At 35.2% G+C, this 27,441-nt stretch overlaps 1 protein-coding gene across 2 annotated transcripts in view; it reads right to left on the bottom strand.

Annotated features, from left to right (window-relative positions):
* LOC145984454 (uncharacterized) overlaps nucleotides 1-22,913 on the bottom strand; it is a 92,516-nt gene extending 69,603 nt beyond the window's left edge. For both annotated transcript variants that reach the window (XM_083118114.1, XM_083118115.1), the window contains exons 1-2: nucleotides 22,778-22,913; nucleotides 4,362-4,560 (exon numbers count right to left, since the gene is read on the bottom strand). In XM_083118114.1, coding sequence (XP_082974240.1) covers nucleotides 4,362-4,560; nucleotides 22,778-22,788 — 210 coding nt within the window. In that variant the 5' untranslated portion in view covers nucleotides 22,789-22,913. The remainder of the gene's footprint in view (nucleotides 1-4,361; nucleotides 4,561-22,777) is intronic.
* Between the last annotated feature and the right edge of the window lie 4,528 nt (nucleotides 22,914-27,441).

Genomic DNA, 27,441 nt, shown 5'->3' with positions numbered 1-27,441 from the left:
ACAGACACGAAACAACTTTACACAGTTATTATGGCATAATTATTTATTACAGAAAATTAAACAAAGCATCAATATTAAAAAGAAACTAGAAACTCGGCAGTTTTATTCCCACTTGGTGCACTTATGCAGCTTTGCCACTGTTCCAACAGGATCACTAGTGTGGCAAAATGTTCTTCTTCATAAAAGTGGCCCTTCTGATCCCCAGTAGAAATTTGGCTGCAGTAAAGAGCCCAGTGCTCCAGTTTTTGGTAAAGACCTTATCAAAGATGGATTTAAATTTACTACTTCTTACTTAATCTCCTATTTTGTATTTGGACTTCTTCAATGGGCCCTTTAAATTACAACAGTGATCTGTGAAGATAAAGTGCATATAGTGGAGTATACCATGTTGTTTTATTGCTTCAATAGCTGTGGTAGCAATTCCAAAAAATTCTAATTGCCCATTAACGTGAAATATTTGCACATAAGATTCTTCAGTGTCCTGTTGAAACACTCCTCAGTACTGACTTTCAAGTCAATGAAACTTGAATAATGTTTAATATTACACTAATGCATCAATTGTTAAAACATGGTATTGAAAGCCGGACCCTGTGGCCGAGTGGTTAGCACATCGCTCTGCGACGTCAAGGGTCCCAGGTTCGAATCCTGCTCAGGCTTGGTAGTTTGTGAATGTTCATTCACCTATTTCATCATTTCATCACTCATCCCCATCTTCGCAAATTAGCCAAAAGGCACAAAACGTGAAAAAAAAATCAATCAATGGTATTGTAAAATTCTCTACCTCTATCTTTCTGCAAGGAACATGGCTGACTCTGCTGCAGGATGAGCATGAAGGTCACAGCAACATGAGTGGAGGACTTGGAGTTGGGAGAAACAGCTCATGATTGATTGATTGAGTTGATTTCCTGGAATAGTGGACTATGTCCACAGCACATATCCACTAGCACTCGGTTTGGTAGATACTGTTTCTGTCTTATGAATTATGGCAGAAAAGCAGTAGAAATAGAACATGCTCTTCAATGTGGGCCCGCTTTACAGCATAGTTACAATTCAAATCTTGGAAGTTCTTTTGTAGAATTATAGTTTTGTCAGCCATAGTCAACATTAAAATAGTTACAACTGAGAAAAACATTGCTTTCCACAAAAAAAAGGTTTGTTTTCCAGGAAGACTTCCACATAACACAAAATGACTATTGATGTGAATAACTTTAGAGTTTATGATGTGAAGGTTAAGATTGTCGATGAGATTTTTTAGCATGAGCAAAAATCGTACAATTTGTTCATTGTCTTTGGAATACAACTTACAATTTAAATGTATTCAGAATACGAACAATTGATATTTAATCAATTTAACCACTTTTAACTAAGTTGGAGTAACTGTATAAAAGAAGCTGTTAATTGATTTTGACACAAAACTACATATATGATAGTTCTTGGTATGTTCTTTTGCACAAACAAAGTAATTTTCTCTGGCCAATCTCCAAAGAGGCCAGCACCTTGAAGCAATTGTACTCTTTGCTTGGTTTCATCACAGTACTGTTTCCATTTACAACACCTTATTCTATCAACCATAATCTAAGAGAGGCATCACACTTGTTATGTTCCTTCTCATGCCATTCCATTATTGAGTGGTAGGTTAAGTAGACACTGTGTTTTCTAATATTGTCAAGGCAATTTGAAACTTGGGAAGCATGCAAATTAGTATCTTCAAGTTCTTTTGATGTAACAATTATGGCTTGAAACCAGACCGAGACACTCAGTATGTTTATGATAAATCCAACCACCCCAAAACAGAAAGCCAGAGAATGGATCAACTTCTATGGAAGAGCATTCACACTCAGCTCTATGGAAGACAACCTTCAAGATGAAATAGCACACATGACAGATATAGGGCTGAATAATATATACATGGAATGACAGATTTCAGTGTGGTGTGTAAAAGCCAAAGCCCAGTTCAAATGTCCAAAGCGTAAAGATAATCCAAACCAAGCGCCCAAAATCAAATGGAATGCAGATCCAAATCACCTCACTGCATCAAGCAAATTATCCCAGGCATTCAAACCATTCAGCATCAAAGTAGCACACAAATCAGATATACCAGATTGAAAGAGCCCTCTGAACATGAAGAGATATTATTACCAAAACTCATATCCCCAGGTGTGTGCAAAACCACATGCCAGTGCCACAGCCACTACATGGGCAGTACCATCTGCACAGTACAGAAATAAATTGGAGAGCACTTAAGCAATGCCACTTAAACACCAGAAGCCATTCCATCTCCTCCATGTCCATACTTCACACAAGTAGTTCCCTCACAGAGAAAATTATCAAAGAAATGCACAACAGTATAATCGAGCAGAAACTGACACTAAACTCAGAAATAGACAATCACCCTGTACGTAAAAAATTCCAGAGAGCAAGAACATATGGAGACCTCATGCACAAACCCCTACTACATACTCAAGGAACACAAGCAACACACAACACAGAGCAGCAACACACAGCAGAAACTTTAACCCACCAATTATCACCCACCAGCAAAACCAGATGATGGAAATCAGAACAACTGCCAACTGAGAGCACAATAGATTTTGTTCTATTATTATTATAGTCTTATACAAAAAGGAAACTCCAGAAAACCTGAATGAGAAATTAACATTCTGAAGATAACTTCATAATTGGAAAACAAGTTGAAAATCAAGAACTTGAGGTTTCCATTTTGCTTTTTAAGTGGAAAAACCATGGAATGAATCTTCTATAACATTTTCACATCTACAAGCAGCCAGGCAGGCAAAGTCACATTTTCATGCAAGTTATTGCTTCAATTTGAGGAGGAGTCTCCCACTAATAACTATGATTGTACCAAGAAAAATTATAAACACTTTGTTTACTGCATTGACCAAAGTGTCACTATCATTCAAAATATATTTAATTTTTAACAAATTTAGTAGAAAACTCAAGAAAGGTGAAGAGTTATTACTAGAGCCCGGAAGTTCAGGCATTTATTTTCGTTAAAATAGGCAGGCAAAAAGGCATTTATAATGTGGAAAATAGGCACTAAAAATGAAAAAAAAAGGCAAAATAAACCGAAAAAAGGCACATTTGGAAGTCTCTTACTTTTATCTATAATTTCTGGCAACATGTTAAAATCTACATTGGGAAGAGCATTTCAATTTTCTCCGTCTTGATTGCACATAACTACAAGGTGTTTTTTTAATTACTCAACATTCATTGATAGTAGTCTGTCAGAGAGAATGTTTTTCATAATAGAAAATGATATTTCTACTTCGACAGAAGTTATTGGAGCATACATAAAACAAGCTAATGTAGCTGGACGTATTTTGGTAACAGCATTTTCACCTTTTAGAATATCACAAATTGTTTTCAATTGCTTCAAGTCCTCATTTGCACTCACTACCCGCTTGCACTTTTCCGCAACAGCTGACCCCTTTTCTCCTGGCACTTCCATCATCTGCTGCATAGATTCCTCGTACATTTTCATGGATGCTACAAGGTGTTTTTTTAAGTTTTGTAATTGTAATTGTCTCTGGGAATGCACCATAATGTGCAAAAATAAACTTGAATAGCACAGGAGTTTTTTCACTTAACGAATTGAAGCCGCTTCATTTTCTGGAAGAGCATCTATCACCTCACTGATTTTTTTAAAGGTTGTTAGCATAATATATAGCTGCTGATATCCAGGTTCCCCATCTGGTCAAGACTGGTTGCAGAGGTAAACTAAGCTCAGATGCAACTTCCTAATTTCAGGTTCGAGAGGGAGATTTCAGAAATATCTTCTTTGTGTTCGAAATCAACCTGTCCACTTCAGCAGTCAATCATACACAAGGATATGTTAACCGAAAGACAATATCCTAACTGAGCATCAAATACATTTTTCTCACACTTTTCTCCTTCAGCAATGTTGAAACATACATGAGTTCAATATTACTTAAATAAGGCGAAAATTATTCACATAATAAACAAAAGAAAAATAAATGCCAACAATGTTTTTTGGGAGAAAAATAATTTATATACACATTTTTTTTAAAAAAATGGTCAAATTTAATTGAAAAAGGCAAAAAAAGGCATTATAATTAAAAATAGGCAGTGGGGTCCCAAATAGGCAAAATAGGCAAAATGAAAAGGCTTCTAAAACATTCGAAACAACATGAGAAACGTATATCCGGAAAAATTTTATCAATATATGCAGTAGATAAAAAGAGGCATTTTGCCAAACTTCCGGGCTCTAGTTATTACATACTTGAAGAAAATGTGGACTGCTCTTTGTTAAAACATCTTTCTGTTGAATAATACACCAATTTTGCAGAAATATGTTTAAATTATTATAATTTAATACATACCTTTATTGTGCCTGTTCTCTTAAAAATTGGAAACTTTGGTTGAATAAATGATTGGGATGTACTCTTATCGAGAATGAAAAATAAAATTAAACAATATCTCAAAGAGTGTTTCTTCACAAGTTGATCATATGTCTTCAATTCGCTACGTTCAATCATTGGATTGAAGTAGTTTTTTTCATAAACTGGATCGGATAATATCCTGAAAATAGTACAATTGGCGTATTTGTAACAAAATTCCTTAAATTATATCATGTCCTGAAAAGTGGAGTGGTCATACATAACACATACACACACACACACTTACACCCCCCCCCCCACACACACAAAAGAAACATTTGAATTATTAAGTTTAGGAAAGTTGGACATGATAATTTTGTTATTATTCTAAATATTGCAAGAGCAAAAATTTAACTTCCACTAAATGTTAGCTTAAGATATCTGTAGGCTACATTATCATGTAAACAATGAATAGACCGTGTGATATGCATAGATCATAAAGTGTAGAATACAATTATAGAACAGTCCCCATGCGCATGAATGATGTGTTCAAAGAATTACCTTAGACAACATTTGTAATTTTCTGGTTTCTTGCCTTTCTGCCTCAGGAAGGCAAAAAATACACAAGGAGCAGGTATTGCAGATAGGCTACCTGCAGAGGTGCAACCGCGAATTTTTGTCTGGGGTGGAAGTACCAATACCAATACCAATAACACTGATTGGCATGAAAATCCTCCCACAAAAATGAAACGGTGTACCTTATAGATTTCGAGTCGCTGATTATGAATATCACATTGAAAAAGTTCCAGCACGTAAGTTTTTTTTTAGGGGGCGTTTTCCATAAAAATTTACCGAAAAATTGTATTATTTTAATGAAATATATGTTTTTTATGCTTGGAATGCATAATTGTGTATTTTTACCTCAATCCAAGAATTGTTACTATATTCTAGGAACATTCTTTCCCCTGCCCCCACTGCCTCCCTCCCCCGAAATAGGAAAAACTACCAAATACACCCCACCCCAAAAAACAGTGAATTCGGCCACAACACACATTTTTTTTTGTTGAGAATTCCAGATAAATGTCAAAACAAAAATGTCAATAATATTGCATTTTAACATTACTGATGGAAGAAATATTTTCACGATGTCCCACGAGCCATAAGTGACTGGCTCTAAAATGAATGGTATCTTACAGTTTAACTATGTGTGACAGGCTTATCTGTGTACATTGGAGTTCAACATTTTATTTTCGTTACACTCTTCCTACACTGTCACCTCGGATACCTAAAGGCTTGCCTTCTCTAGACGACAAACCGGATGTGGCTGGAAAAAGGTACCAAGACATCCACCTCGTTGTCCTGTGAACCAGATATTTTACTTCCGAGGTGATCGTGGTGTAAGAGAGTCGTGTTACTCTGTGTCTGTGTGTACCGTTAAGGAAAAATATTTCTGCGTGAAATATTGACATTTGTGTTAAACCAACATTCCACGAACTTGCAAAAATTCAATAGATTTATTCTGCTACATATGTGGTGAAGTGGTCTTCAAGGGGCAAAGTAGGCCATTGTCACCATTCCTAAAAACAGCGTACCACTTGTACTTTGGATGTAAAGTTACAATTGGGCTCCCAAACAAAGTTGTAACTCATGTGCGCGTACTCTAAAAGGATGGTTGAAAGGTACACATAAATCGATGCCGTTCGCCATACCTATGATGTGGTGCGAGCTCCTGGATCATCCGACGAAGATTGCTGCGGCTTGTCAGGATGTTGCACAATCTTCAAGTATGCATTCAGATCCCAATTACGCCCGAGTGTCTGGTACTAAGGAACCACATGTGATAAGTCAGGAAGAACTGAATGATCTGATCAGAGACTTAAACCTTCCAAAGAACAAGGCCCTGTTGCTTGCATCACGAGTTCAACAATGGAATCTACTTGACCGAGATGTGAATATATCGATGTACAGAAAAAGAGAGGTGAGCCTAGTTCCTTATTTTACAAAGGATGGTGATTTGGTGTATTGCAGTGACATTCTGTCGCTTATGGAACAACTGAAATTTGACTACATCACTGAAGAATATAGACTGTTCGTAGATTCGTCATGAACTAGCCTCAAGCCAGTGTTACTACACAATGGCAATCAATATCCTGCCATCCCTGTTGCTCATGCTGTGCGTATGAAAGAAACATACGAGAACATGTGGAACCTACTACAGAAATTAAATTATGAACAGTTTAAGTGGTGTGTATGTGCTGACTTTAAGGTTATTGCCATCCTCACAGGTTTACAAGGAGGTTACACCAAACACTGATGTTTCTTGTGTCATTGGGACAGTCGAGCCAAAGAGCAGTACACCTTCACAAAATGGCCACCAAGGAACCAACTGGTCCCAGGAGAGATGAACGATTCTAATGAACCTTTTGTGGATCTGGAGAAAGTATTCTTACCACCTCTCCATATAAAATTAGGCCTAATGAAGGTATTTGTCAAGGCCCTGAAGTCTCTACCCCTTTTAGGGACTAGCATTACATTGGGCACAAGTGAAAAGAAAATCCTTATAAAGGAAATTAAAGATGGCAACATACCAATAGCTTTCGGAATACCTAAGACACACAAAGATGGCATACCACTTAGGCCTATTATACCAACATACGAGCATCCGGGATATGAGCTAGCAAAAATGCTGGTAAAAAGAATAAGGAAGACAAATGAGAACACCCAATATAACATTAGGAATGCCGTAGAAGTTAAAGAATGTATAGAAAATCTGGAAATTGATAACGAGGATACAATAAGTAGTTTTGATGTTATTAACTTATACCCAAGTGTACCGAGGGGGCGGGCGGGAGATTGTTTACTAAGGTGGCTGTTAGAAAAAGGAATAGACATCCTAACTGCTTGGGAGTATGTACAATGGTATAACCTTGTAACGGAATATAACTTTTTGTACGTCAATGACAATATTTATAGACAAAAAGAAGGCTTGGCGATGGGAAACCCCATTTCCGGTATGGTAGCGAGCATTTTTATGCACTTCATTGAGAAGGCAGCTTTGGAAAAAACGAGAATGCGTATCAAATATTATGGGAGATACGTTGATGATATTTTGATTATAGGAAAGGCGGTAGCACTGAACAAGGTATTTGAAGAATTAGAAAAACAAGACGAAAGAATAAACTTCACTAGGGAAAACTTAAGCGATGGAAAAATCAATTTTCTGGATCTTAGTATTTTGAAAGAAGGGAATAGGATTAAAACAGGAGTACATCATAAACCCCTATCGGGCAACTTATATATTAACAAGGAATTGGCGCACCCCGAAAAAACAAAGAGAAACGTATTCCTAAACTTTTTTATTAGGGCCGGTAGACTATGCAATAATGGAAAAGAAAAAGACAACGAAATCCGATGGATAGGAAAAACAGGATTAAAAAATGGGTGTACGAATAGAGAAATGGATAAGATCGCGAGGAGAGCACAGAAAATTATTAGGAAAGAAAACAAAAAAGAGAAAGGGGATCAAAATGAGGGGGAAAAATCGAAAATAGGAAGGTAAAGTACATTGGTATCCCATACCATCAATTCGCATTGGAAAAAATCGGAAAAATAACGAGAGATTTTGGAATTGTTTGCAGGATGAAAGAACCAAAGAATGTTGAGAAATACTTTACTGATTATAAGAAAGGGAAGATAATTAGGGAAATACCTGAAAAACAGAAGGGGGTTTATCGAATAGAATGTCAATGTGGGAAGGAGTATATAGGACAGACGGGTCGAAATATGGGTAAAAGATGGAGTGAGCATGAAAAGGATATAAGGGAAAAAGTTCCCAAAACGGGTCTCTCAGAACACACTTTGGAAAGTGGGCATGGAATCGCAAAAAAAGAGATAATTAGAAAAGAAAGGAGGAAGTTATGAAGAAACGTGTATGAAACAGTGAATATTTGTAGGGGGGAGAATAATCTTAATAGGGATGAAGGAAATTTGGAAGAAGAGTGGATCAATTTCCTCAAAAAATGGGACAAAGCATGGAAGATTGAACCCAATATCGGTTTCCACGTCACTCCGGAAGTTATGCAAGCAGCACGGGAGGAACATGAATTTACGTTGGACTTGTGATGTAATAAGGGGAAATGAGAAAGTTAAGGGGAGGGGAGACATTCGTGGAGAATTGACCTTCATGCGGATTGGGATGCACAGTTGGGTAGGAATGACTAAACCTGCAAGTAGCATAGTGATTTATGCAGGTCTTTTTGATTTTTAACTTTTTTAACTTTTATACCTGTGAATAGGTCTATAGTACAAGTCTTTTTAGGGAACGACACGCTTTTTACGTATTTTTAATAGCAAAAACATAATATTTTTAAATGTATCTTAACCAACCCTTAACCACTATCCTCATATTACATTTTTGAAGCAGTACTATGCCAAGTACCTAGTTTTTTATATGAACCTGAGGAAGGAGATAGTCTATGTCTGAAACGTCTTTCGATAGTAGGAACATATACTCACATACGTAAGTACAATTTTCAACTTTTTTATATTTTGCATTTGTGAGTAACACGCAACTAACCTACAAAATACATTCCTACCTGGAATTCTCACTACAATTTACAATATTATATCCCCTATTACTCTAGCAACATAACAAAGACATTTATTGATTTTATGATTTATGAAGGTGTGTGGGATTCTGTATAATGTATCAGTAATGGGGGAAAAAAATTACCTTCCAGATTCAGATTTCGGGAAATGATCTTGCAATTTTAAGTATCTAGAACAGTTGTGATAGTTTGAGAAGTTTTGTATTAAAGTTGCCTAATGTGTTTGGATGTTTTTCTTGGATGTGTTGCTATGAAGTTTGAACTGCATATTTTTTTGTTTCCCCAGGCTACCTTTTGGTAATAGTGATTCACGTGATAGAGAGATAGGAGTGGATATTTAATTATTTTTACTTAGCGTTGCTGTTCTACCACATCTAGTTAATCGTGACAATGAGTGATGACTTGAAATTGAAGAAGAGACACTCACAAACAGTGCTGCAACCACAGGGGGGCAGGGGCATTGACCCACCCCAATTTTGGATGGATGCCCAATCTAGGGGGGGTCAAACATTGAAGTAAAGAAACATGACTAGCAGAATCTAAGGATAGCAGGACAAATGGATACTCAAAATGAAATTAATTTTCAAGTGTTTCTTGCATTTTTCTTCCAGATGGTTAAGGGCACTTGCAGGAGGCACAGAGAGGCAATTGACCCCTTGATTTCAAATTTTATGCAAATAAAAGAACATTTTGTAAAATTTTCTTGCTCCCTTCACTCGCAAAGGTGGGATGCCCACATTTCAGAGACAATTTGGCGGATGAATTTATCATATAATGTATTTAAATAATATATATATATATTAAATAAACTTTGGATTCGTACACAATTTGGCGTTAACATATTGCACATGTATTTTCTTATTTTAGGTCGCTCCATGTTGCATATGTGTAAAATATATGTTGAACATGAAAGTTATACGTGTCATATGTACAAAAAGAATAACGTTCGTCATGCATATTCTGTCTTTCAAAAATATAGTTTGGGTGATTGTTTTCCATTATTAGCTAACATGAAATTGAACATGTTGGAAAAATTATTTCAAATCATTTGTTCAAACACAATTGCTTTAGCACTGACTTCTACACCCTTTTGTATGATTTACAACAATAATAACGTCTTTCAATGCTACTATTATTACTACCACTACCACCACTATTATTATTATTATTATTGGCACATTTGCCCTGGTATTTGACCCTCTCCCCTCCAGATAAAAATTTGTCGTTTCACCTCTGCTCACAAACAACACTCATGGCCAGTCTCGAAATCTGGAACCCCTGGCTTCGTAGTGTGTTATGAAACCATCCCACCATGGAGGTCAGCTAGTGAAAGATGTAGGACAGCTTACCGGCTCCAATTTTATTATCAAACACAATGAAAATGTGATAGTGTTTCACATTTATTATTTTGGTTAGAAAGCAATAAAATGTGTAGTTTGATACGGGTTGCACTAAGCATCTTATGGAGTGTAAATATCAATTTCAAATCTTATGAGCTGGCTCCCGTGGCAGAGTGGTTAGCACTTCATGCTACAACGCCAGGGGTCCCAGCTTCGAACCCTGGCCTGGGCATGGATGTTTGTGAGTGTCCATTCATAAATTTGATCATATCACCACTCATCCCCATCTTTGCAAATTAGCCAAAAGTGGCACAAAAGGCGATGTAAAATAAAGCAAGTCAATCAATCAATCAATCAAATCTTATGAATAATTTCTCTATGCAAACACATCAAATATGATAAGCAACATAGGTGTGTGTTATGATATCCATTTTATAAAAGAAAAATGAAGTTTAAATCCTGACTCTTCGCACAATATCGTTTCCATAGCATGTTATACAGTATATTGCTCTAAGAATTTTAAACAGCAGTAAGAATAAATGACATTTTCAACTGCAAAGCTATCAATGGGATTGCATACATTAAGGACAAAAGATGTCATATTTCGATTGCTTGTAACATCGAAAGAAGAATTAGACGAGCCAATAGTGACTAACAAAAGTTGCTTGCCTTGATGTCCTGTACACACTGTAAAAGTTGCCAGTGTTCATCAGGCAGCACCCTATGAATATGAGTTCACGAAAATGACAAGTAGAAAAAAGCTGCAGTCAAATAAATACAATTGAAAATCTCTCAAATTATATTCTATTTATTTTCTTATATTTATAATATTACATTTTGTCTGTAGCAGACCATGTCTGTGAAAGTACATTAGACACAACCTAATCTTTTGACAAATAATTATGCCAACTCTTCTGCTATGGAGTGGATCCTCCTAATTTTATTCATATATCTTAAGCCATTCTGTGACTGGAAGAAATCAGTATCAGCATAAAAAATAATGATATTTGGGGTTTGTACGCTTCTCCTCAAAAAGTGATGGCGATAAGCAGCCCAGAGACCTTGTGCAGCAGAAATGGGGTAAGGCGAAGGAGGGCACTTATATCGTTCGGTTTCGTACCATAGTCATTAAGGAAGGTATTTTTCATAATGTAAAGAGGATTTCCCTTTATAAAACTTGATATGAAATATTAATGATGACACTGTAATCCAAGAAGTCATTGATTAATCAAGGTATTCCTATTTGTTTGTCGGGTGTCAAACACAGTATTTCAACAACACAATATTTTGCAAAATGGTTAAGGTAACCAGTAGACAAACATTGTCACAAGAGTCTTTCATTTGAAGCAAATAGAATCTGTGGTAGACTAAGGAACCCATGTTTTAATGTTTTAGCAAGTCCTACAAAATATGTATTACAAATTTTTACACAATTCATCAAAGTGTAGATAATATGTAACCATTATTATTTAATTAATTTGATTTTTCTTGCATAACACAACACAATGGTGTTGTTGGATTCTCGTTAGATTCCTTTGTGCGTAAAAATCTTGCATACTGGAAACTAGAGGGAAACATTATGAAGCACGATCTATAAAGGACTTCCTTGATCAGTTCTGCAGAGAAGCCCAAAGATGTTGGTACATATTAATCATTTATTAACATTATTGACCTGTAAATATAAAGTAGATACAGTCCCGATTAGTCTATTTATGTTAAACTTTATTTTTATATTCTTTGGTAGTCCGATAGGTCATTATCAAAATATTGATATTTGATGTTGGGAAATAACGTTTTTTTTTGTTAAGCCAATTGGCCGTTTTTATAGTTGGGGTGGGAGTGCTTGGACGTCCACCCCATACCACTGGGATTTTCCACAGCAACGGTCTTTTGAAAGACAGCTCGCCAAACTGGGAAGCTAAAAAAACAGGGGATTGTAAAATCCAGTAAAAACACAAGCACATATTCTTACAAGCCATAACATATAAAAGTACACACATGGATACATATTAATTAACCCTACATCTTGTAGCTGGCCAGCAATTAACTAATACAATACCACAAACCTGTAATGGTCAATCCGACCATTACAAACACCAGTTTTGATTAGCATGTTACTAAAAATTCTGGAAAATTTGAACGATTTGTCTGTTAACATCCCTTTTGTATTTTAATGTTTTAATTGATTGATTGATTGATTTGGTTTATTTTACAATTACTTTTTCTGGCACTATTTGATGACTCATGAAGATGAGGATGAGGGATGGATGATATGATGAAATTTATGAGAGGAGAGTAACAAAGAACATGCCCAGGTTGGGGATGCCCCAAGGTTCCTGGCATCATAGCACACCGTGCTAATCATGGCACCATGGAGATTGGCTTTTGCTCTTTTAAGTTAGGAAATTTGTCTTCAGTCTTTCATGATCTTTGCATAATTGAAATTATAATTGTTAAAATAATAGCTGAAAACATGTAAAACATAATATTCGATAAACAAAAATATTACAATTTTCATTGTCGTGTATGCACACAGGCTAATACACACGCGTTTTATACATACTTAAACTTGCGATATAAACAGACCACTAATTAATATTTAACAATAGATTTACTGACAGACAGCTTAACATACAACTCCCACGATGGACACCTCCATATTTCAACAAAACATAAACAGAAGCCTTAGGATATTTTACACCTAACATTCCCCTATCTTCCTTTAAAATTTTCAGTCCTTAACATATTGAAGTCTATCAGGAGTTCTTCTCTCCCTGATTGATCTCCTAATGGCATCTTCTTTAATTCCCTGATGTTGCTCTGGTCTCTCCGAGGATGATTCTGAACTACTACCTGCCCCATTATCCAAAATCAGGGTGTCATTTACATCACCTGGATCTGGGAAATCCATCAAAAGTTCATAGTCACAATATCTTGGAAACGTTGATCCAGTAGAAGTTCCAGGAGACACTTGCAGATTCTCAATTTCATTCTCCTCAGTACCTTTTCTTCTATTCGGCCACTTCAGCTGGTTTTTGTCCACCATTCTTCTCTTCCCGTCCACTTCTACCATCCAAGTGACAATGCTGTTTCTTCTCAGTGTTCTGCCCTGAATATATCTCATTGTGTTCTTTTTGTCTTTGAACGGTAATTTCACCCACACTACATTACTTCCTAAATTATCATTGTCCTTCTTCTGAGGTTTCTTCATCTGTTCATAATCCTCTTTTGATATCTTCTCTATCTTCACGTCAAATGTGTTGACCGGCGTATATGAAAATATAACTTGCTGCGGAGATTTACCCGTCATTGTACTACATTCACTCCGCATGGCCAGCAAGATCTTTTGCAGCAAATGAATGATGTCAAAATGCATGTTTTTATTTAGGCACTCTCGTACTGCACAATCCAATTTAGTTTTAATTGTCTAGACACACCTCTTCACTTGACCATTGCTCTCTGGGTGGTAGGCCGGCGAATGGTATAATGTAATGCTGTGCTTTTTACAGATAGCTCCAAATTCTTCAGATGAAAATGGTGGATCATTATCACAAACTATGTGTTTTGGAAAACCAAATGTAGCAAAACTTTTTACTAAATAATCTTTCACTTCCTTGAAAGACATGGAAGAGACCCTCTGACAATCTATCCATTTAATGTACGCATCTACTATTATGATGTAAGTACTATTTCTGTATGAGAAAAAGTTAATGTGCATTCTTTCCCATGGATTTTGACAGTTATCCCAAGAGCTGTATTCTCTCGATGAATTATCTGGTTTTACTGCTGCGTATATTCCACAATCTTTAACATATGCTTCGACATCTGCATCTATTCGTGGCCACCAATACTTTTGTCTCAACAACATTTTCGTTTTCACAATGCCACTATGATCATTGTGTGCTTTCTTAAGTATTATTTTCCATACTATTTTGGGTACCACCAATTTATAACCCCAAAATAACAATCCTTCAACCATGCTCAATTCTGCTTGCCTCCTTTTAAAGGCAATCAATTCCTTTAAATCATCTCCAATATAACACTTTATCTCATTAGGCCAACCTCCTTAACGAAGTTTATAACTGCACTGAGTATTCTGTCTTCACTTGTACATTTTCTCATAACTTCTTGCACTTTAGGCGTCAGCGTCACCTGATAAACGTATTTCTCTTGAAGAGCATCTTCATGACATACATCTGCTAACGGGAATCTAGACAACATGTCAGCCAACTCCACTTTCTTGGTATATATAAGTTTGTGTGAAAAAGGAACAAGCACAATCTTTGAATACGTGGTGACGCAAGAATGGATATTGGCTTATCTAACGTAAGTGACTGTTGCGCAGGTTGAGAATCTGTACAAATTTCGAAAAACCTTCCTTGGACATCCTTTTGAAACCTTTTCACCGCGAATACAATGCACAATGCTTCCTTTTCGTGCATAGGATATTGCAATTCATGTTTGGTTAACGTACATGATATGTATTCTATTGTATGAAGCTGCCCATTTATCTTGTGGCACAACTGTGCTCCTAGACCATTTTGTGCAGCATCACATTGCACTACCAAATCTTGATTCTGATCATATGGCACCAGAACTTTAGCACTTGCAAACGCCTGTTTTGCAGCTTCAAATTGCTTGCGACACGAATCAGTCCACTTCCACATGACATTCTTCCTTAACAGATTATATAATTCAGACAGTATTATCGATAAATTGGGCACACATCTCCTATAAAAATTGATTCCACCAAGAAATGCTTTTACCTCACGAACGTTACGTGGCTCAGGACATTGCAATAATGCTTTCATTTTCTTTTCTGACGGTCTAAACCCTGTCCTACTCAGCACATATCCCAGATATTCTACTTCATGTACAAACCATACATATTTGTCCCAGTTAATCTTAACATTGTGTTCTTTTAAACACTGCTGAACTTCCAGTATTCCTATCCCTGATATGAGCAAATCGTCTTGATATGCTATGACATAATTCAAATCGTGAAGTATATCTTCAATTGTCTTCTGAAATATTTGGGAAGATACACTAACTCCAAATGGTAGTCTCTCTCATATGTCGAACCAAGCCCCATGGGGTATTCTTAACGAGCAATTGTTTCGCTTGATTGTCTAATGCTATTTGTAAATAAGCTTTCTTCAGGTCCAAAGAAACAAATGTATCGTGACCATTCACCTTAGGAAAAATTTCATCAATTCTTGGCAAAGGATATTTTACATTTTCCACAAACCTATTAATTGTGTTCTTAAAATCACAACACAAGCGTACATTACCATCTCTCTTTGCAACTACAACCATTGGACTCGCCCAGTCACTCGATTCCATCTTTTCCAGAATATTTTGGTCAATCAACTTGTCCAATTCTTCCTTTACTTTATCTCTCATACCAAATGCACTGTTGTAAAACTTCTTAAAAATAGGCGTAGCACCTGCTTTCATAGGTATCTTTGCTTTATAACGTATTATGGTATGAGACAAATCTTCATTAAACAATTTATTGTAATTCACTTTGATTAAATCAACAACTCCTTGCACATTTTTAGTTTCGTGCATTTGCTTACATTTATCCAATATCTGCTGCATCGTAACATGCTCTTGGACATTTTGTAACAAGTCGTTGCTATTTACAGCCATAGAGTTTGATTTACAACATTTCTCATTAATATTAATGTTTAACCGAGATAAATAATCATGGTAATTAGGTATAATCTGTCTAATTCACTAAAGGATATTTCATTTTACAATCAACTATGTACAAGTATAACATCTGGGGAATTTGTTGAAATTCAACTTTAACAACAATCTTTCCTATTAATGGCAGGATAGAATTATTCGCACCTCAAAGAATACAATTTGGTTCTTTGTATTGTACATTAGACAAATAGCTTTCACAAACAGATTTACTCATAATTGACACATACGATCCAGTGTCTATTTCAAAATTTACCATGATATTATTCATACTTAAATTGACTAAATACTCAGATGAAGGTGCTAATTTGGTTACAAATCCATTACAAATGAAATGTTTGTCTCAGATAATAAATTGTTTGAATGCTTCCATCCTTGATCATTAGATATATTGGAAGAAGTAACATTTCCAGATTCTTTACTTGAAGTAACATCATCTACTGGATGTTTATTCCTTGGAATTACTTTAATTATACCAATTGTCAAGTCGGTTAAGTCTTTATTCACTTGCATTTTCTTCAAACATGGATCCTCTGGCACGTTAACATTATTGGATTTGTAAGTATAATAAGGTTTCTTTAAATTGAAATCATTTCTATCTTTCTGATTCAACAATTTATAGCAATCTTTTATTTCATGTCCATATTTTTTACAATATTTGTATTGTGTTCTAGATTGATACTCTTTACGAAAAGTTGTAAATTGTTTTTCATAATTGCTAAAATTACATGAATGACCTTGTCCTGGTGTGTTCGAGCTCGTATTTTGAAACCTAGCAGAATTCTTACTTGTAAAGTGCCTTTTGTTGGTATCATGCATCCTATCCAAGCTGAAACGTTGATTTGCCCTTGCATTTAATCCTTTCTGTGGTCTGTTATCTTCCTTATTGTAAGAACTACCTGGCCTATGATGATAAATGTGATTTACATTAGCCTCCATATCTTCCTTATTGTAAGAACTACCTGGCCTATGATGATAAATGTGATTTACATTAGCCTGCTTGTAACATTCTTGTAACATTCTCTAATTTTTCCATCTGGTTAGCAATTTCGAATGCCTTTTGAAATTCCGTTATATTTTTAGAAATTATGTGCTTTCTAATTGCTTCTGATTTAATACCACTAATTAGAGAATCAAATAAAGCAATTGGCTAAAAGTTGTCATAACCGCATTGATCACCTATTTTCCTTAACCGTCTTACGAAATTTTCAATCTGTTCGTCATTTTCTTGTTTACAGTTTCCTAGTTTCAGCCTTTGAACAATGTAATTACTAGCAGGACTACAGTAAGAAATTAATCTTTGTGAAATTTCTTCATATGTTTTAACTTCCGGCAGGGCTGGAGCAAACAATTCTCGAAGAACTTCATATAGTTGCGATCCTATTACAGCAATCAATGTAGGAAATTTATCCTCTGGTGCAAAGTGCTGAATACGACAATAATTAGCAAATCTTTCCAAATATGCAGAAACAGATCCATTTAGAGGACCATATTTATCGAAAGGTACTACATAAGCCATTTTACTAGACTTGTAACAAACTTGTAATTATTACTCAAATTTACCTTCTCGTCGCCACATTGTAAGCTGTCGTGTATGCACACAGGCTAATACGCATGCGTTTTATACATACTTAAACTTGAGATATAAACAGACCACTAATTAACATTTAACAATAGATTTACTGATAGACAGCTTAACATACAGCTCCTACGATGGACACCTCCATATTTCAACAAAACATAAACAGAAGCCTAACGATATTTCACACCTAACACTAATGATGTTGGTTTTTAAATAAATTTGAAATTCATCATTTAATTTCACATTACTATACTGCAAGACATGAAAATGCAAACCTCTTGGGCATGCATAGCTAGGACACTGTTTTCATGTTGGTTTGATACTCTCTCCCTTGTACAACACATTTTATACATTTACACTTGATATTTTTTATACTTAATTTTATACTTTTCTTTAAATTTTGAAGAATTTGTAACATGTTTTTTTAACCCACAAAACTATTTTCTGCTAAATGAGGTCCACAATCTTAAAATCTAAACACAAACCTTCACAATACGTTATCAAACTTATCTTATCCGGTTATTTTAGGGGCCTCCCAGATGGGATAGTGGTAATGTAATCAAGGGGTCCTGGGTTTGATACCCGGTGGAGGCACATGGACAGTGCTTTGGATCCCACTTTAAGCTGTAGGTCCAGTCCCGATTAGCCTTCCTGTGCATAAAGTGTACTTAAAACAACAAATCAATCAATCAATCTTATCCAGTTATATTATTTTCTCTTTTGAGTGCTTCCATTATAAATAGAATTGGGCTTCAATCCCTTTGCAATATCTATAGCCCTTTTAATGCTTTGAACAGTTATTCTGCCTACACCACATGCATCTCCAGTCAGCTTTTGAACATGATTGAACATCCATTGCTGGATTATCAGCTAATGTTTGAAAAAGCTGTATACATTTGCAATAATACTCATACTTTGTTTATTGAGGCCATGCCTGCCAAATCATGTCCCTGATTGCTGTCTCTGCTGTACAAGGGATAATTTCATTGTCATCTGATGGCTATGAACTTTAATTTATATTGAATACACTGCACTCATTTTATTTCTCAAAAGTTGTTCATTAAATAAAAGGAGTGGGGAAACTTGCTATTTTTTAAACAATTCCAATTTGTAATCATTTGATAAAGAAAAATCACCCACCTTCCCTCTGTGGATAAAATGATATTACTCTCATTTTTATCACTTATGATTGACACATTTTATCTTGACCACAAGAACCTGGTTTATAACACACACACACACACAAGAATATATTCACATGAAAAAAACAGCATTCACTAATGATACTCAGGGTACAGAAAATACTTCTTTGTTCATTGTTAAATCAAATCAAATCCAGGTTTTGATGAATTTGAAGAAGTATAATTCACTTCTTGCAAAGCAAAATATTTATATGTGCAATACTGGCTGCTGTGCTAAATTATAAATTCTGAATATTCATCGTAACAAGTATTTACAACAATAAATCATGATTCAAACTTTTTCACTTTTTCTCAACTTCACCAAAATCTAAATGAAAAGAACATAATTGAATTCGCTATTAGTGTGATTAGAAAGTAAGAAAAAGAGGCAGAATATTTCACTTCTGGCTGAGAACATGCCCTTTGGAGTGGATACTACATTCATTCCTGAATGTAAAATGCCCCAGACCACATTTTTTGAGGCCTCGTTCATCTGTAATGGCATCTTCAGCATGGTGGTCATGATGACAATTTTATTCCAGAACTCCGTTACTTCATTACAGTTATTTATCGATCACAGCATCTTATTTCCACATAAGTTGAAGTTTAAATCTTTGCTTTGGAAATAGGAGATTAAAAAGATGCATTTTATCATAAAACATTATGACAGGCTAATTCCACATCAAATCACTCCGTAAAATTTCAAAATGCAACCCACCGATTCAGATTTTCATGAAACTTGGTGTATTTGTTAATACTAACATGCAATTTTTTTTTCCTTAGAGTTCATTGTTACTGAGAAACAGGAGGCTAAAGTTTCAGAATTTTGTAAACATCAATCATTGCCGAGACCATGGTGATGGCCCACAGTGCTTAACAGAAAAAGTAATTTCTCTGGGTGAAATTGACATATCGCTTTGAATTCTTTTTATAAAGTTCATAGATATATGTGTATTCCATTTAAATAAATGTCATCAAGATTCCTGTGCACTGAGAGTCAGATAAAATATTGTATTGTAAATAATGTTGATTTCTTGCGTCAACATCTGACGTCATTAAAATTACATTATCACTAAAAGATACTGCAGTTATCAAACCATTTTTTTTAAAATTGAAACTTAAAGAATGTTCTAAAAGGCTATGAAATAAAATTAGTGGCTTTCTCACTGCTTCTATTAATAAATCTTCATTAAAACAAATTTTATGTACAGTCACGGACAGTTCTGGATTGTAACAATCCCATTGACTCGTAATGGGAATGTTATTGACTCTCAATGGGAATGTTACAACCCAGAACTGTCCTTGACTGTACATTCATATGAGTTATTCCATGCCAAATCATAAAAAAAAGAAAACTTTTCAACCCGACCATATCAGATTTGCATGAAATTTGGTAGGATGGTAGAAAATATGAAGTAACTTACATATGTAAAATTTTAGCCCTCAGTGATAAACAGTATTCATACAGCAGGGTTGCCAACTTAATTACAAACATAACATTTAAGTGCTTACAAGGTTAAATAAATGCAGGATACTACTGTCAAATTATTTTTTATTCCTGTTTCCAAAGTCACCCAAATATGAAACATACACCACACAGATATTGAATTTAACTGTGTAACATACTTTTTCTCCCACAAAATTGAACATACATATGTTCATATATGCAAGGTCAAAGGTCACATGATGAGACCTTGAAATGAAAATTTGAATATTTTCATATAAATATATTTTTTATGAAAACTATGCTCCCTGAGCTTCAAAACAAGCCAAAGATGAAAGTTATACCATAACTGCAAGCAAAGTCATAAATTGTTTTATTTAAGTTTGTAACCATAAATGTTATATTTGTTATAAGGTTGGCAACCCTGCTGTATGAATACTGTGTATTAGTGGAGGCTAAAATTTTACATGTGTAAGTTACTTTATGTCTTCTTTCATCCTACCAAATTTCATGAAAATCTGAAATTGTCAGGTTGAAAAGTTCATTTTTTTGTTGATGATTTGACATGGAATAACCCATATATATATACATAAAATTTGTTTTAATGAAGATTTATTAATAGATGCAGTGAAAAAGCCACTAATTTTATTTTATAGCTTTTTAGAACATACTTTAAGCTTCAATTAAAAAAAAATTGGTTTGATAACTGCAGTGTCTTTTAGTGATAATGCAATTTTAGTGACACCACACATTGACGCAAGAAATCAACATTATTTACATACAATACAGTATCTTTTTCTGACTCTCGGTGCAAAGGAATCTTGATGAAAACTATTTAAATGGAATACACACATATATGAAGTTTAGGAAAAAAAATATAGTGATATGTCGATTTGACTCAGAGAAATAACATTTTCTGTTAAGCACTGTGAGCCATCACCATGTCCTCAGCAATGATTGATGCGTGCAAAATTCTGAAACTTTAGCCTCCTGTTTCTCAGTAACTATGAGGTCTAGGGAAGAAAATTTTTGCATGTGTTCATGACATGCCTTGTTGGTATTACAAATACACCAAGTTTCATTGAAATATGAATCGGTGGGTTGCATGGCCTGAATGATTTGACATGGAATCAGTCAACAGCCAACATGGGTGCCAAAAGTCTAAAAATAAGCATTTCAGCCACATGATCATGTTTGGGGGTATTGTAGGTTCCAGAATTCAATGGTGGCAGCAAAAATAGTGTCAGACTAGTACATGAAATAATACTAATTTTCTTTTTAGTGCCAGCCCCTGTGGCAGTGTGGTTAGCACATTGCACTACGATGCTGGGGGGTCCCGGGTTCGAATCCTGGCCTGGGTAAGGGTGTTTGTCAGTGTCCATTCATCAATTTCATCACTCATCCCCATCTTCGTAAATTAGCCAAAAGTGGCACAAAACGCGAAGTACAAAAAACAAAATCAATCAATCAATTTTTTTTTGACAATCTATATATCTGCAGGGTAGTTCAAAAGTCTGACACCATATGGCAACTCCCTTATTACTGCAGAGAGCCAAAAATAGCAAGAGGGGGAAGTTGTTGGAAAAATGCTGTTTTCCTATGTTTTCATTGCTACTGCAATGTGATCTGTTGATCTCGAAACACCGATGATGCTGACAGTGCCTAGTTTCTCTCAGCATAGAGTTGTAAATTGCCTTATCATGAAAATATAAGTAGATAATAAGGTAATTTACAAATTTACGAATTTCCACTGGTAGAGACAATTCAACACAGGTAAAACAGGAACAGCAAAAAATCAGGCAAAGCCAGGGCTGGTTCGGTACGTAAGTTGGTAGGGCAATGGCATGGTATGCCAGAGACCCAGGTTTGAGTTCTAGTCGAGCCTGCATTTTTTGCTAAAATTTCTTCAAAGTACATCTCCTGTGTGTGCCAAATCGTAAGGTAATTCTGGTCACACCTAGGACCATCTCATCACCAGATGCAATGTGTACTTTCACAACCAGTATAATTACTCTTGCTGAACTTACTTCCCTCACTTGCTTTTAAACTCCATTTTAATCTTGACACTATCAGTGCAAAGTTGGTAAAACATCAGATTTACAACTATTATATTCACATGTGAGCTGTGTAACTTTTGGGTTGCTGTTTATAAAATATATTCTTATCTGTAATTAGCACTTTTTCCCTCAAAAAACAAGTCTCATTTCACATAGGTAAGGCAACAGTGAAAAATCAGCTGAAACCAGGGCTGACAGAGTAGCTTAGTTGGCAGAACAATGGCATGGTATACCATGGTCCCCAGGTCCGATTCCTGGTCAAGCTTACATTTTTTTTGCTAAAATTTCTATGAAGTGTAATTTAATATGTTTGTTTCATTCTGTGAATGTGAATATTGTTCTCTTACTGAAAGGGATAAATTTTCAAGCTACTTTGAAAATTATACTCTTTGAAGAAACCAACTTGAAGCATCATTCAACTATGTGTGAGGTATCAAATGTTTCACAGTAAATTAATACCAAGTACTTACTTATGAACTAAGAAAAAATATCAATTTACCTTTTCATCATGAACTGGACAATTAAAATGCTGTCAGTATATGATGATATGGTGATGCACTCATCAAACAAATTTTCCAATATTGCATGTAACCAAACTGGATTAATTGTTAACAGTAACTTTGTAATTTTCTTCTTAGTACCTGAAACACAAAAATGTACCCATTTTGATCTTGAATGTGCTAGAGATGACATGCATTATCAAATACTAAATAGTAAGTCATATTTATCAGAATAGAATACGAATGTGTCATGTTTGTTTATGAGTAGAGTTTAAATGATGCAACAAAATTGATAATCACATTTTTTTTTAATTTTAAGTTTGATTTTCTCTGTGTGTCTGTGTGTTGTAGTTCATATTTTGTTTTGGTCCTTTTTCGAAATTTAGTTGTGTTTTCATTTCTTTGTAATGAATGGATTTCATATGTATTCCAACACTCATTCATTTCTACTCATCCATCTCTGCCACAATCTTGCATTTATTCCAAGATGTTAGGCACAGAAATGATACAAAGAGAAGATTGAATATGTGCTTCCTATTTGAACCCCAAAAGGCAACACTGGAAGTAAGGAAGCAGCAAGGAGATCTCACTCGCAACTTCTGTAAGAGCATTAACTGTGCATGTGTGTTTCTTGAAGGTTCAAAAGTATCTTTTTGCATGTATTTTGCTCATGTACCAAACTCAAGCTTCTGCCTGCTGCCGGAAGCTTTCTTTCACTATGGCATGACTTGTTCTGTGGGGGTTCAACTGAGAAACTGGGCCAGGCCAGCTGACTTGCAGTTTCTCTTTCTCAGCAAAATAATACAACACGTTACAGAAAAAAATACATGGTTTATTGTGTAAAAATTTCAGCGAAAAATTGTGAAAAGATAAATACATTTTTTATTGTTCATTCTTGAGGTAAATACCATGCATTACTGGGAATTAACTGCTCCTGTGCTCTATAGGGGAAACCATGTCTGTATCATTGGCATATAGTAGAACTTGAAGGTATATTGGTTGTACACTCCACAAACCTAGTTTTGTTCTCTGCTTACATATTTTAGCAATTTCATATAAGAATATATTGAATAGGATTCAGCTAAGGATATATCCCTGTTTTATTCCTTTACCGATATTGAATTCACCTATCTACTTCATTCAAATGCTCAAATTTCAAGTTTAAACAGCTCAACACACCCACAATCGATTTTTTCTCATTTTTGGATATTTTTAATTACCATCATTCCCATTTCGACTGAGAAAGTCTTATCATTATGTTTTTCCATGCAAGATAGAAAAATGAGATTGAAATTTGCTCTGTACCAGTAATGGGCCTATGCAGAGGCCTCACTTGTGTTTTGCTAAAAGATATATATTCTAAGTATACAGGGACAACATGATAAAACTCTTGATTGTTTTCTTGTTTACATGCTAATTATTACTAATTTGTTCAATGCTTTTTCCATATTTTTAGCCGGGATATTGTGCGACCAGATGTGAACATACCAGGGGCAATGCCAGCATGGCACAAAGGGGTGCTTGCACATCCCTTAATTTTCTTCTTTGCACCCTTCAGCACCACCTTTTCAAAACCTATTATTAACCGAAAACACTAATACAATAGGAAAGTTTTGGATTCTTATCTGAAATAGAAGCCACATTTACTTTCATGCACAGGGGACATTCTCTATAATGTTCAGCTGCTGTTGATTTTCTCTCATTCATCATTAATATTGTTTAGAATTGTTTCTTCTTTCATTATACATAATATGTGTCATTGAAATACCTTAAACTTTGTTCATATCTTTCTGAGAGCATAGTGGTGACATTGTCACATTAAAATCAAGGGGTTATGGGTTCGAAGCCCAGTTGAGGCACATAGTGGTTCAGATAAAGGTAAAAGGTAAAGTTCCCCGTGTACGTACATAGCACTGTGCCATGAAGGCACATTAGGGGATGTGATTGTAGGGTTTCACATATTCTCGATTGTGGACATTTTGGAGGTGATGTGATCAGCACCATGCTCCAACGACCTTTATACCACAGGGATGCTGCCAGGGTTGCCCCCAGGGACAAGGCTGGAAAAGTTCCAACTGTAGATCACCCACTCTTGGAATCAAACCCAGATTTCCCGCATGGCAGTCAGATGGCCAACCGACTAGACCACCACTGCTCATCATCATTATGGTTCTGAATCTGATACCACTCTAAATTGTATGTTCAATCCCAATTCGCCTATCTGTGTAAATAAAGTGAACTTAAAATAAAAATTCAAACAATCTTTGTTTCAAATTACAAAACATGTGACTGTTGTAGTCAAAGCAAGCAAAAGTGAAACGTCACTAGTAGTGTTCAGTTTCAATGGCATATTTTCATTTCATTGATTGGTTTTTGATACAATAGTTAAAGCATGTATGCATGGTTCATGTTTTCATTTCAACATTTCACCCCCTAAATTTCATTCTGCATCCTCTCAGAACCCCTACATGGTTTATCCTGGTGCCACTGCAACAACATGATAAACCAAATTATGTTCAGATGTTGATAGTGAAGCAAGTGAATGAGGAACTGATAATCACCTGCTGGAAAGGAAAAACTAGTTCAACTAAAGGAAAAGTTTCAAAACACTAACAAAGTGAGTGGAGATATTCAAATTATTTCTGTATTGCATTCAAGCTGAAGTTAACAAACTAATGTATGAGTTTGAGGCATTTAACCACATGTTGGAAAAAAACATAGTCCTCTGTGCACTTTATGCACAGAAAGTTATATGGACTTTTGAAGACCATTTTATGTACAGAAAGGGTAATTGGGACTTGGATCTGAAAGTGGGATCTGAAACACTTTACACCTTCCCTGCACATTATCATCAATATGAGATGAAAACTATAATTTTTGATTGCAGAATGAATTTCAAGATGCACAATAAAACAATAGACAAACAACTCTATTTTTTGCTTGTTATTGAAATGCAAGTGGAAATGAAGTGGGTCTGAACAAAATTGGTAACGATGATTATAAGTTGGACTGATCTTGTCCAGGATAGAAACAGATGGAAAGTACTTGTTGGTTTAGAGATATGCCTTCATGAATAGGAATGGCAGATATTTAGCCAACTAAAGATGAAGACATGAACACACAGTTTCATATCATTTCTGATTTTCTCTCACTCTACACTGGCTTTTGTACTTTTCAATGAGGTATGCTAAATTTCTGTAGCAAAAAGATATAAAATATTCAGGTTATTATATTTTTTTGATAGAGCTCCTGCTCACTATGAAACAAATGGAATGTTTCGAATTTATTACATCATGTAGATAAGTTCAGGGCACACCCTGAGTGGTATTTCTTGTCCATCAAAAAGGCTGCAGTGATGGATTAGAAGGTACTCTCAAGAGTGTTGCAGCCCATGCAAGCTTACAGAGACCTTACATTTACAAAGAAAAACACATCAAGGGAAAAAAAATATTAACAGAATGGTCATACATTTTGAAAGAGAATTTGAAAATGTTGAAAAAAAAATAATAACAACATTCAAAGAGAATGAACATTATGCAACATCTATTCAAGGATCAAGATCATACATTTCAGCATTTTCAACAACATGTCCACATCTCGTTCCACAAGTGTGCAGTTAAAAACATTGAAACAGCAGTGAAAAAAATAGCAGTATCAGCACAAAAACCAAGACAAAATCAAGTGGTTTATCATCTTGTCCCTGTATAATAAGAATATATACGTTCATTAGCAAATTAAGTCTCAGCATAGGCCCACTGTTGTTCAGTTCATTGCTGATGAATAGACCTCAGATTTTAGATTTGTTACCTATTTTCTTCCTTTGCAGGTGTGTAAGAAATAATAAGTTATTTCAGCGTTTCGTTAAAATACACAACAACTGATGAAGTTTTATAGTGCCTAACAAAAAAACTATTTTGCACGTTAGAACCTATTTTAGGTTTATGCACCTAAATCAAGCCTTTTATTATGTTTTTATACATTTTTAAAGGTTTTACAGAATTTTTATGACACCCAGAGGCATTTGCTTTGTTTGGTCATGAAAAAATTCAATGACGAAGGTGTTTGAAACATACTCTCTGTCGATTTCCCTTCCTCCAAATACATGGTGATTTTTCAAAGCTCTAAACAAAACAAAATGTCTGGTGCCATTGTTACCTGTAAAGTCCAAAGTAGTCTGCTCTGTGGTCTTGCTCATTTTCACATCACTTCTGTGTTTTGTGGCATGCACGCCTTGGAAACTAACATTTCAGCATTTGATGTTCGCACCACTGACAATGTTTTTGTTGAAATATTATTTTCAGCATACAAGAGTATCCTCACAGATAAAATTGCGGAGTTTGACTGAGGATAACATGAAAAAAAGATTCTTGCCTAACTATACAGCAAAGAGTGGATTTTAATAGCAAATTTCCAATTGTAAGTTCTGCCATCGCAGTGGAGATGCAAGATTTCAGGATATAGATGTCCTATTATCATTGCCTTTGACTATATCTAATCAGCATTTTTCAGGAATTTTGAATTATTTTAAGTTTTTTTAACCTACTTCAAGATTTTTTGAGCCTAACTTAAGATATTTAGGACCTATTTTAGGATTTTTAGGACCTATTTTAGGATTTTTAGAACCTATTTTAGGGTTTTTCGAACCTATTTTAGGATTTTTAGA

Source organism: Lepisma saccharinum, chromosome 2 (assembly GCF_977018435.1).
Source record: "Lepisma saccharinum chromosome 2, izLepSacc3.1, whole genome shotgun sequence".
Lineage (NCBI taxonomy): Eukaryota > Metazoa > Arthropoda > Insecta > Zygentoma > Lepismatidae > Lepisma > Lepisma saccharinum.
This window is presented reverse-complemented; position numbering and strand designations above follow the sequence as displayed.